At 54.1% G+C, this 10,950-nt stretch overlaps 1 protein-coding gene across 1 annotated transcript in view; it reads right to left on the bottom strand.

The window, feature by feature from the left end:
• Window positions 1-3,094: 3,094 nt before the first annotated feature.
• Window positions 3,095-10,950, bottom strand: part of P2RY2 (purinergic receptor P2Y2) — an 11,340-nt gene continuing 3,484 nt past the window's right edge. Inside the window, exon 2 of the mRNA XM_017821950.1 lies at window positions 3,095-6,549. Coding sequence (XP_017677439.1) covers window positions 5,469-6,545 — 1,077 coding nt within the window. The 5' untranslated portion in view covers window positions 6,546-6,549 and the 3' untranslated portion in view covers window positions 3,095-5,468. The remainder of the gene's footprint in view (window positions 6,550-10,950) is intronic.

The following is a 10,950-nucleotide window of genomic DNA, read 5'->3' as shown; positions in this document are numbered from 1 at the left end:
AGGAAATACATCTTCTCCTTGTGGCCGTGGCTCCTGCACTGGAGGAGGAGGCTCTGGGGTGCCCAACTGCTCCCTGAAACCACAGCATTGTCCCTTCCTCCTGGCCCGAAGCTGAGCTCATCCAACCCTTTGCCCGAGGAGGACCAGAAGCTCTGCCAACCCAGAGCACCTTCCCCTTCTGGCAGTCTTTCTGCCCTGGCTGGAGCTCTGCAGAGCGTAACAGCCCCGAGGAACCCCCCGACCAGGGCCATCCTTCCACAATAAATCTCTTTCCAAACGCAGACCTGGTGGGAAACCCCGTTGGGAAGGGCACCCGCCAAGGTCCTCCCCGAATGGAATCCACCTCCATCCATACACTTGGGCTCCTTTCCCAACGGTGTCCAGCCTGTTTCCAACCCAGCTGAGAAAAAGGATGGAACGCTGCTAAATGAGCATCCAACCTTTCTGCAGGGAAAGGGAAGGAGCTGGAGCAGCGGGTGGGAGGGTGGGGGATGAGCTGATGGTGACCAGGCTCTTCCTCTGCCATGAAAACCACAGGGCACAGAAGGAGAGGCCACAAAAGGGAAAGTGCAGAGCGAAGAGAAAACTTCCCAATTCCCTGCAAAGCCCCATGGACGAAAATCAGGACCCTGCCTTGAGTGTCTGGGTGTGCCTGGGTAGGTGTGGAAGGGACAAGGACCCCAATCCTCCCACTGCTCTCCTGGGACTCTTCTCCCATCCCTTGCTGTGCTCCCAGGGTCTTCCTAGGGAATTTTAGCACTCCCATGGGGTTCATTTTCCCTCTGGATTGACCCCTTCCTGCCACATCCCCTCAGCACCAGCAGAGGACTCTCCTGCAGCAGGTTCAGCCTCTTCAGCTGAACTGGTTCCCAATTAAAAATCAGCACAGGATGGGTTTTGCACTGCTGGGATCAGGGTCTTCCATGCACCTTCCATTGCCTTCCAAGGTCTCCCAGTGCTCATCCCTCTGGGTGGGATCTCAGCTGAGAACCCCCCATCCCTTTCATCCCAAGCTCGGTGGTTTGAGGGCATCTCAGGGCTCCCCCAGGATTTGGAGGGGGCTGGAAATGGGGTTGTCACATGTTGCCTTTCCACAGTGAGTGGTAAAAGCAGAGGAGCAGGAATTGGTGGGGGAATTTCCCATTCTCCCATCAAATGGGGCTTCAAGACCCACCCAGTCAAGAGATGGGATTCAGTGTGACAGTCCAGCTGCTCCCCAAAACACACTCCAAGATGTTGGTGCTTAGACAGGGCTTAAACCTGCAGGTATTTGAGGAGAAATTTTAAATAAACAAGAAAAGAGGGTATTTTAAACTTCCAGGGTTTCCTGAGCATTTATTTGTCAAGGAGCCTGCAAATATTGGTATTGAACCCGTGAAAGCCTTAAAAATAAACTCCTCACAAAGCCGGGTGATTGATGTGTTATTTCAAGCACCCACTGCTGTGGTTTCCTCCTCAGAAATTGCTGCCTTGGCCCATCCATTTTGGGGAATTTCTGCAGTAATATTAGTCTGTGGGATTTGGGAATCTCCTCCCTCTGTTTGAACACAACGTTGGTCTCCTGGATGGCTCTGGGCCACCATTTGTCACCTTCCCTCACTCAGCACTGATGGACACTTTCCCAAGCCACCACAGGCACAAGGGAAGTGGGGGAGGTTTCTTTGGTGTCTAATATAAAGTTTGAGCTCTTGAGTGGGGGCTCCTTTGGCTCCTTCTCCTTCCTATCACAAGTATTTTTCCCATGAAACTTGTAGGAGCTCAACAGGATGGAGACTTTGTCCCTCTATTAAACTGGCCAGGCAGATCAGAAACGACTCAGAGGGGCAGACAGACTTGTTCCTTGGAAAACCAAGCTCCAAGAAGGAAAACCAGAATTAAAATAGAGCCAGGACTCGAAAAAGAAGTGGATGTGGCAAGTGTTTTACAGTAACACATGGCCCACTGCCTGCCTCGCTCTGATTAAGGATCTGCTTCCTAAAAGGCATGATGAGGAAGGAAAAGCTCTCCTCTGGGATGCTGGGAAGGCCTAGGAGGAGTGTCATCCCTCCAGCCCATGTGGCAGATTTATTGCCTTGGCAGGGAACCATCAGTGCTCTTAACTTTCCCTTCCTGCCCCCGGTGCTGCGTGATGCTCCCAAGAAGTGGTTTGGGCTCGGGTGTCTGTTCCCTGACAATGGATATTTTTCTTCCTTAATTCTCATTCTTGGCTGTGAGTGACTCACACGAGTCAGCGCAGCAGAGCTTGGGATGTGATGCCGTAAATCCCACGAGCTAAACCTGCTCACGTCATCCCCGTGGAATTCACGCTGGATCCAGGCTGAAAATCAAGAGGGGGTTTTCAGAAGGTCCGTTCTGGGACATCTAATTTAGTAATTTTGGGGTTTGAGGCCGTTTCTTTTGTCTTTATGCTTGTGAGGTTTTTTGTTTTGGCAACTAGAAAGCTCTTGAAGAGAGAAAGCAGAGCTGAGCTTTCTCCTCCAGGGCAGGGGACCGTGAAGTGCTTCTGTCCCACCCCACAGGGGCAGTGGGACATCAAGTGTAAACCGATTTGAAGGCCGGAGAAATCAGCTTTGTGATGAAACTGAAGGAATTCATAGGATCACAGAGCCATGGAATCCCAGAGGGGTTTGGATTGGGAAAGACCTTAAAGCTCATCTCGTTCCACCCCCTGCCACGGGCAGGGACACCTTCCACTAGCCCAGGTTGCTCCAACCTGGCCTTGGACACTTCCAGGGATGCACAAAGCAGTGGGTTTCTATAAAATTACAATTCCAGAGATCATCCATATCCCACAGAAGTTCCTGTTCAAGCTGCTCAGATCGTTGCTGAGCAGATTCCAAGGTGATTAATCCCAGTTTGCAATAAATTCATCGGTGGAGCTGAGCGTGTCCTGAGCCTTGCCCGAGGCTGGGGACCAAGATAACTGGGAAAGTTTATGGGAAACAAAATGTGTTTATTCATGGGGACTGTGGTGAGGTCAGGAAACCTCCTCCTGGTGTCTGCAGGGGAAGGTGAGGAGCCTTTGAGAACAAGAGCTTTCAGCACGTGGAGTGAAACATCTCTGCACACATCAGAGGAGACATCAGGAGAGTGCTCATAGAAATAAACTCATTTACTATCAGAAATCTGAGGTGTTTGCATGTTACAAAAATAAAAATGTACAGTCACATTGTCATAAAACTCACCTTTTTTCTTTTTTTTTTTTTAGTATAAGTTAGCACTTTTACAAACAAACAACAAAAAAATGTTTCTAGGTACAGATTTCCAGTTGGTACCTCTCCAACTGCTCAGTGGCACTCGGGGATCAGGATCAGGATGACAGAGGACATCCCTGACAGGACTGGCTGTGTTGCCCGAGGGGGGTGGTTTGATGCCAGCTGGGCATCAAAAGGTGGGGTCTCCAGGTGGGACTGCAGGAACTTTGGGCCTATTTTTGGAGCTTTGAGCAGGTTTTTGTTGAGTTATTCCAAGCACGGAACTCTGTGCTCACGCTGCTTTTGGGTGAGTGCAGGAGCCCGGGCCAGACCTGGCCTGGAGTAACATTCGTCCCGGTTCAGTGCTCCCCTTGAATTCGTTTCTCCTCATTTCTCCCAGTGATTTGTCTCGCCCTGGCGACCGCGCCACGACCTCCCCACAAAGCCAAGCTCCCTCCACAGGCCCCAGGGAAAAAAAGGTGCTGCCATGCTGCAAGTCGTGTCTTAACCCAATCTGAGCCTGAAGGACACTCAAGTGTGGGGTGAACCACCCTAAAAATGTCCCATTTACCTTTGCTGATGGTTCTCAGAGCTGATACAGAGCCCTCCTTTGCCTCCTGTGGTTGTGGCAGTGCTGGGTGGGATAAGACCCCTCCATGGGACTGTGACTCCGCTGAGGTGGGACCGCAGGAACCTCCCAGTTAACCCTGACCCGTCCCAGTCACCCCAATCCCACAGAACCGTGACGTGCCTTTGCCTCCACCAAACCACTTCACAAGAAAGGGAGATGGGAGAAGCTGAAGAGCGCTCTGAGGTTTTGGTCTAAACCAACATCAAACGTGTTTGTCTAATCCCAAAATATAGCTTTTACAAAATGTGACTCGTCCAGTGCTGCAGCACGAAGCAATTTTCATTTTTGGGGTGAGGAATCAGCACCCTCATGGCAAGGAAACCACGGACTGGGGCTCTTGGCTCTCCGACTCAACAATTACTGAGGGGAAGACCAAGTGGACCTCCTGGTGAAGTGCTTTGTGAAGGTTTTCTTCCTTTGAACTGTCCTGGTTGATGAGGGATGCAAGGCCAAATCCAGACAGGATTTGGGTTAAGCTTAGCACCACGCTTACTGGTGTGGCTCCTCAAGCCAGGCTTTAGCACTGCCAAAGTTCCTAGGGAAGGTCTGCCTTGTCTGTAAGGGATATGCTGACCGGTTCCAGTGGAGCACTGGGAATACTGGGATTATGGGGAGACCAGACAGCAGCATCTGGGCAGCATTTTGGGTCATGCCAAGCTGCTAAAGGTCACCTCTGAGCAGCAACGAGGATGTGGCAGCACCAAGGGGATGAACACTGGGCTTTGCCCCTTGGCTGGAAACACGAGCCACCAGTGAGGGGGTTAAAAACAAGCCATGAAGAGCCCACCTTAAATTTTAATGAGCTGGAGATGATTATTAAAGCCAGCAGTTGGAAGGAAGGTCCGAAAGGTTCCTAAAAGCTTTTAAAGGACGAATGTTGCTGTTGGGAAGCGCTAATGGGTTTTTTGGAAAATGTTGGTCCCACTGGAGAAACCTACAGGGGATCTGCTTGATGGTGCCAGTGAACTCCAGTGGGGTGGAAGGTCCATCAGCACCCTTGTTCATGGGAAGCCAGCCCTTGGACAGAAACAAGGAGTCCCCTCCCAGCTCTGCCAGCAGGTGCCTGGGCTTGAAGCCAGGAGAGCATTTCTTCAGGGATGCAAAGCCCTGAGAGACCCTTTCCTGCTCCTGGTGATATTTGCACCTGACATTTTCATGAACCTGTTTAGCAGAACCACAGCTCCTCATGGACCCAAAGCCTTTCCTCCCTTGCCAAGGCACAGAGAAACTCCTGCTGCCTCTGTGCCAGGAGATCTGGAGACAGGCAGGTGGAATTCCTCGGGGGGACTTTTCCCACACAGCGTTTTTGCTTTAGAAGAAATGCTTTAAGGCATTCAGGGCGTGATTTTTTTTTTAGCAGATTCGGTCACCCAGCCTCATGGGCGGGGAGATGCCCCAACAGAGGGGCAGGTTTGGATGAAGGGGCAGAGGTCCAGGGTTTGTGTGTGGAACCCCAGCTTCATCTTCCCGAAAAATATACATTTGGAACAGCAACAAGCAGAGGAGAACATCGAATGCGGTCCACACCGGAGCGGGTGCTCGGCCAGGCACCACAAATACCCAAAGCCTCAGGCTCCAGAACATCCTGAGCTCCCTCCACCCCCGGGATAAACCCTCCTGCTGCTGGAGCAGAGCCAGGCTTTCTAGGATTTCAGATCCTTGGATAACGTGTCCGTGTCGTTGGTGGTTCCCAGGTGGCTGTTGGGCACGATGCCCAGCGCCACCTCATTGTGGGGCTTCCCCAGCACGTTGTTCCCCCTGAACTTCATGAAGCGCTGCCCCGCCAAGAAGTACAGGATGGGGTCCAGGCAGCTGTTGGTGCTGGCCAGGGGCCGGGTCACCTTGTAGGCCAGGTTGATGGCATTGAGGGTCTCGCAGCTCAGGTCCCAGCTCCGGAAGGAGTAGTACAGGGTCCGAGTGACGTGGAAAGGGAGGAAGCAGACGATGAAGACCACCAGGACGATGATGATCATCTTGACCGACTTCTTCTTGGAGCGGGAGAGGCGGGAGATGCCGCGCGTGGGCTGGAGCAGCCGCCGCGCCATCAGGCAGTAGCACACGATGATGGCGAGGAAGGGGATGCAGAAGAGCAGCACCAGCATCACCGAGCTGTAGATGACGAACTGGCCGAAGAGCTCCTTGCTGGAGGTGTCGTGGCAGGTGATGGTGTCGCCCTTGGCGCTGGTGGTGACGAAGAAGAGCACGGGCGACTGGCAGGCCACGGTCACCGCCCACACGGCCACCGACACGCGCCGTGCGTGCCGGACGTGCCCCCACTGCAGCGAGCGCAGCGGGAAGCAGATGCCCAGGAAGCGGTGGACGCTGATGCAGAGCAGGAAGAGGATGCTGCAGTAGAGGTTGGTGTAGAACAGGAAGCGGACTATCTTACACAGGCCCACGCTGAAGGGCCAGTTGTCCCCCATGGCGTAGTAGTACACCAGGAGGGGCAGCGACACCACGTAGAGCGTGTCCGAGATGGCCAGGTTGAACATGTAGGTGGTGGAGGCGTTCCAGGTCTTGATCCTGAAGATGAAGGCATAGAGGGCCAGCAGGTTGAGGAAGAGCCCCACCACGCACACGATGCCGTAGGACACGGGCAGCAGGATGTACTTGAAGTCCTCATCAAATATGCACTTGTAGGGGTTGTCGTCTGTGCCACCCGGGTCCAAGGAGCTGTTGGTGACTCTGGTCCAGTCTGGAGGGATCGTGAGGTTCGCCATCGCCCTGGAGAGGAAAGCAAAGAGGCCGTAAGGATGTGGAGCAAGGATTCGTCCCTGGGTGAGGGGGGTTAGATGAGAACACCCCAGTGCCACAGTGCTGTGACACGCCAGGAGGTCCAGGAGGTCATTATTACTGTTCCTACACCCTTCCCTTCTCCTCCCACCAAGGTTGCCATCAATGCTTGGCTGGTGCTGTCCCCAAGCGACCCACAAGCACAGCTGGCAGTGCCATCTCTGCAGGTGACAATGACTCCAGACTGGCCCTGAGTGCCTCCTGCCAGCTCATCACTCACCCACAGAGACCATGGTTTTGGGTGCTGACACAGCTGAGGTGGTCCTTGCCATGGAGGATTGATGGTCAAACAGATAAAAGGGAGCTTTATTTAACCTCGTTTTGCATCTGGAGCACAGAGGTGGAACTAAGGTGCACCAACAAATCCTGGGCTCAGTTCAATGTCCCAGTCCACCTTTCCAACCAGGTTCCCACAGAAATTTGGATTCCTGTATCCCAGAGCAGGAAAGATGCTCCATTATGTGTTTAACCAGCCAAGAAGAGTGACTCAGCTGAGCACCACGAAAATTGGGTCCTACTAAACCCCAGGCAGAGAGGGCAAGAAAGTGGAGCTGTGCTTTTCCAGGAGCAATCCCTGGGACTGGTCCTGATTTCAGAGGTCCTCAGCTCCTTCTGGCAGAGGAGACATCCCCACATTTGTAATCAAACCTTGCCAAAGGGTTGATTCACCATCACAGGGGCTCTGCCTGGGCTGGCTGGTATTGGTGAGGGTGGTTTTAACAGGGTTAGTGTTGGGCTGATGGTGACCAGCTCCCAGGTCCTGCTTGCTGGCCTTGAGACCCGCTTCTCCAGCATCCCAGCTGGTTTCTGCACGGGAACAATCAGCTGAGAGGAGGAAAATGGACTTGAAAGAGTCTCTGCAGACACACAGAGTCTGGCAGTGTCTGCGTGAGGAGGGACAAGGGCCCTTTTGTGTGTGGGGACAGCCCTGGACCCAGCTGACACCCGATCCCTGAGCGAGCCCATCACTCAGGAATCAAAGGAAAATGCATTTCCTCCCTTCCCCTAAGAGAGGCCGCCCGGATCCCAGCGCTGTGCCCTGTTATGGGAAGCTGCGGAAACAGGGGGTCACAGGGAGATGGATCCAGGGCAGAAGCTCAGGGACCAGGAGAAAAGGTTGGACAGGAGGAGCCCTGACCCCAATCTCACTACGATTTTAGGTGGAAAGGAGCAATCCCAGCCCTCTCAGCTCTGACCTGGTGCCACCGTGCTGTGGGACAGCCTGGCCAGGCCCTTTCTCCCACATAAGCACCTACCCCTTCCTCCACCCCAAAAATAGCCAGAACCCCTCATTTCTCCCAAATTAAGCTCGCAAAGGATGCGAGCTTCTTTCCCTCACCTTTGGAGGGCAGCTCCACTCCACAAATGGAGTTGTCCCCAGGAAGCAGCCATGGGCCTCAGTTTCCCCTCCTGTCCCCAGGCTGACAAACAGCAGAGTTGAATTAGTTTTCTCCATGAAAAGTATTTTTCTGGGAGGGTTTTGGTTTCCTGGAGGGTTTTTTCAGTACCTTGAGCCAAGCTTAAAACAGGAAAGGGAGCTTGGATAAAAGATGTAATGACTTCATGACTTGGTTTGGATCCAGAGCTCTCCTGCCCCTACCCCAGGTCAGATCCTGCAGGGAAGGAGGCAGTGACAGTCTCCTGGAAGCTGCCAACCTGGCTGATCTCTCACTCCTTAAAAAGCTCCTTGAGCTGATGGAGGAGGTGTGAAGTGATGCCTCCAGCCCATCACAAGGGGACACTCCAGTCCTTGCTCCAAAGACCGGAACAAACCTGTCCAGAAGTGGCACAGACACAATCCCTGCTGCTGTTCCCCCCATTTAACTGCTTTTCCCCTCCCAACAGACCACAAAGAGCACTGGCTGAGGCTCCCACTGCCCAGGGATGTGAGTGGAAACCACACACATGCTCACAGCCTGTACATCTGCTACATCTGTAAAACCTCAAATCTAACTTTAGGAACACTCTGTGATGAACACGAGGAGCCAGCACTGATCTTGCTCCATCCTGGCCTCAGGGTTTTGCTTTTCCTGCACTCAGATCAGCTCTGGCCCCATCCTGCTTCCCTCGAGCCCTCAGCAGAGGGGCTGTGGCTGTGGAAGGAGAGGGTTAACAGCGCTCAGGCAGATGGCAAAACACTTCCCAGCTGCTCTTCTCCGCAACTCCTGCCTTCCCTCAGAGCTTTGCAAATCTGTGGCCAGGCAGAGAGGTTGCCCACAGACATGGCAAGAGATTAAACGGGTCAGAGAGGCCACCGTGGCCGAGAGGAGCCACACAAGATGCAGGGAAGGGTGACAGGGTTCCGGAGGGTTCCAGAGGCTGCAGCCTTGCAGGGGTTTCTCTGTGCCTTTCCATCTGCAGCCCCTCTATCCCTGCAGACTGATGGGGACAAGCTCAGCCCCCTTTCCAGCCACCTCCCCACAGGCTCCTGAGCTAGAAAACCATACAAGGTGTTTCAAACCCCTCCCTAAGCCAAGGTGGGGAATCTCCTCTGGCTGCCACCACGGAGCCAGGGATGTGCCAAGAGCCAGGGATGTGCCACGTCGCCCATCTCCGTCTCCAGGACAAGGAGCAACACAAATGGGGCTCTCTGGCTGAATGGAGCCTTGTCCCCGCTGTCGTGCTCTCCCTCCTTTTCCCTCTGGAAATGCAAAAGCCTTTCTTGTTCATTTTTCACCCTCGTTTTGCCCAGAATGCTCAAGACAAAACCTGCTGTGTCTGCGGGGCCTGTGGCTGCATCCACCCCCTCAATCCCAGCTCTGCTGCATCCACGGTGACCCAGAGGGGACACGGGCAGCCAAGACATGTGAAGGCACAAAGGCTGGCACTGGCAGCTGCCCTTTACTGCCCACGGGCCGGATGGCACGAACACCAGCTCCGCCAGTGACACATCCAGCCCCCGGCAGGGACAGGGGAGGGCGGAAGCAACAGCGATCCCTGAGGATGCCAAGCAGGATGAATGCTCCCATCATTCCCCAAAGGTGACAACCACCTGCATCTGCTCCATCCTGTCTCCCAGCCCTTTCCAAGGACCTGGTTGCAATGCCTGGACCACCTCTCTCTCCAGCATGTTTAATCCCATGGGATATGTTTTTTTTTTTTTCCCAGAAAACTGGTAGTGAATGGGAGAAGAACCCGGTGATAAGAGGAGCCCGGGCAGACCCGTGCCCTGGAGGCCACATGCCCTGCAGTACATCTCCCCACAGGCATGTGCATGTGTTGTCAGCATCCCAAAATGCCCCTGTAACAGTATCTCCCGTGGCTATTGGGATGAGTCAATATGGGGAAGGAGGGAGCTGTCACCAGAGAAGGTCACGGGCAGCACCCCGGGCCAGCAGAAAGGGACCACGGGTTGGACGCTGAATTGCAGAGTAAAGGGCTTTAATCCTGATTTCTGCCCCATTTTTCAGCATTCCCAGTGCCAATACCCAATGGTCACCATCCATCCATTCCTGGGGAACCTGCCAGCAGCAGCAAAGTCCCTAAAGACATCCAAGCCCAACCAAATGACGGCTGCGATGGATTCGTTTTCACAGGTGGGGCTTGATGAGGTTTAATTGACCTTCCCAAATAATTAATGTGGATTAATTTACCAGCAGGACCTCACAGATGCAGCCCTTTGTCCTGCCACAGCTCCCGTCGCTTCCCGCCGGAGGTCAAAACCAAGACCCATTTCCCACATCTCCACCACCTCCTTTCCAAGGGACACCAGGAGAGCGGGGGTGTTCTCCCTGCCCTAATTTACAGGCATTTAGTGGACTCATCAAAAAAAAAGGAACTACTCCGGACCCTGGGAAGCAAACGACCTGGCATGGTTTTTCCCTCCTCTGGGACTGTGGTCAAACCCTCCATGACCCGACACAAGCCGGTGGCGCGTTCGGACACCCTCGAGCCCGGCGGGTTGGAGAGGAGAGACGGGACCAGGCTGAAACCTGAGCCTGCCCAAACTGCTTGGTTGGCATCTGCCCTTTCCCCTGGGCTCCTGTCTGCCACGCTGACCTTCAGAGCCTTCCTCCTCCGTGCTGACTCCGGCCAGCATGGGCTGAGGACATCCCCAGCTGTCCCAGTGCCACCAACCCCTGCTGTCCCAGTGCCACCATCCCCAGCTCTCCTAGTTCCACCACCTCCTGCTGTCCCAGTTCCACCATCTCCAGCTCTCCCATGGCACCATCCCCAGCTCTCCCAGTGCCACCACCCCCTGCTGTCCCAGTGCCCCCATCCCCAGATCTCTCAGTTCCATCATCCCCAGCTCTCCCAGTTCCACCATCCCCAGCTTTCCCAGTGCCACCATCCCCAGCTTTCCCAGTGCCACCATCCCCAGCTTTCCCAGTG

The sequence above is a fragment of the Lepidothrix coronata genome, unplaced genomic scaffold (genome assembly GCF_001604755.1).
Source record: "Lepidothrix coronata isolate B3197 unplaced genomic scaffold, Lepidothrix_coronata-1.0 Scaffold93, whole genome shotgun sequence".
Lineage (NCBI taxonomy): Eukaryota > Metazoa > Chordata > Aves > Passeriformes > Pipridae > Lepidothrix > Lepidothrix coronata.
This window is presented reverse-complemented; position numbering and strand designations above follow the sequence as displayed.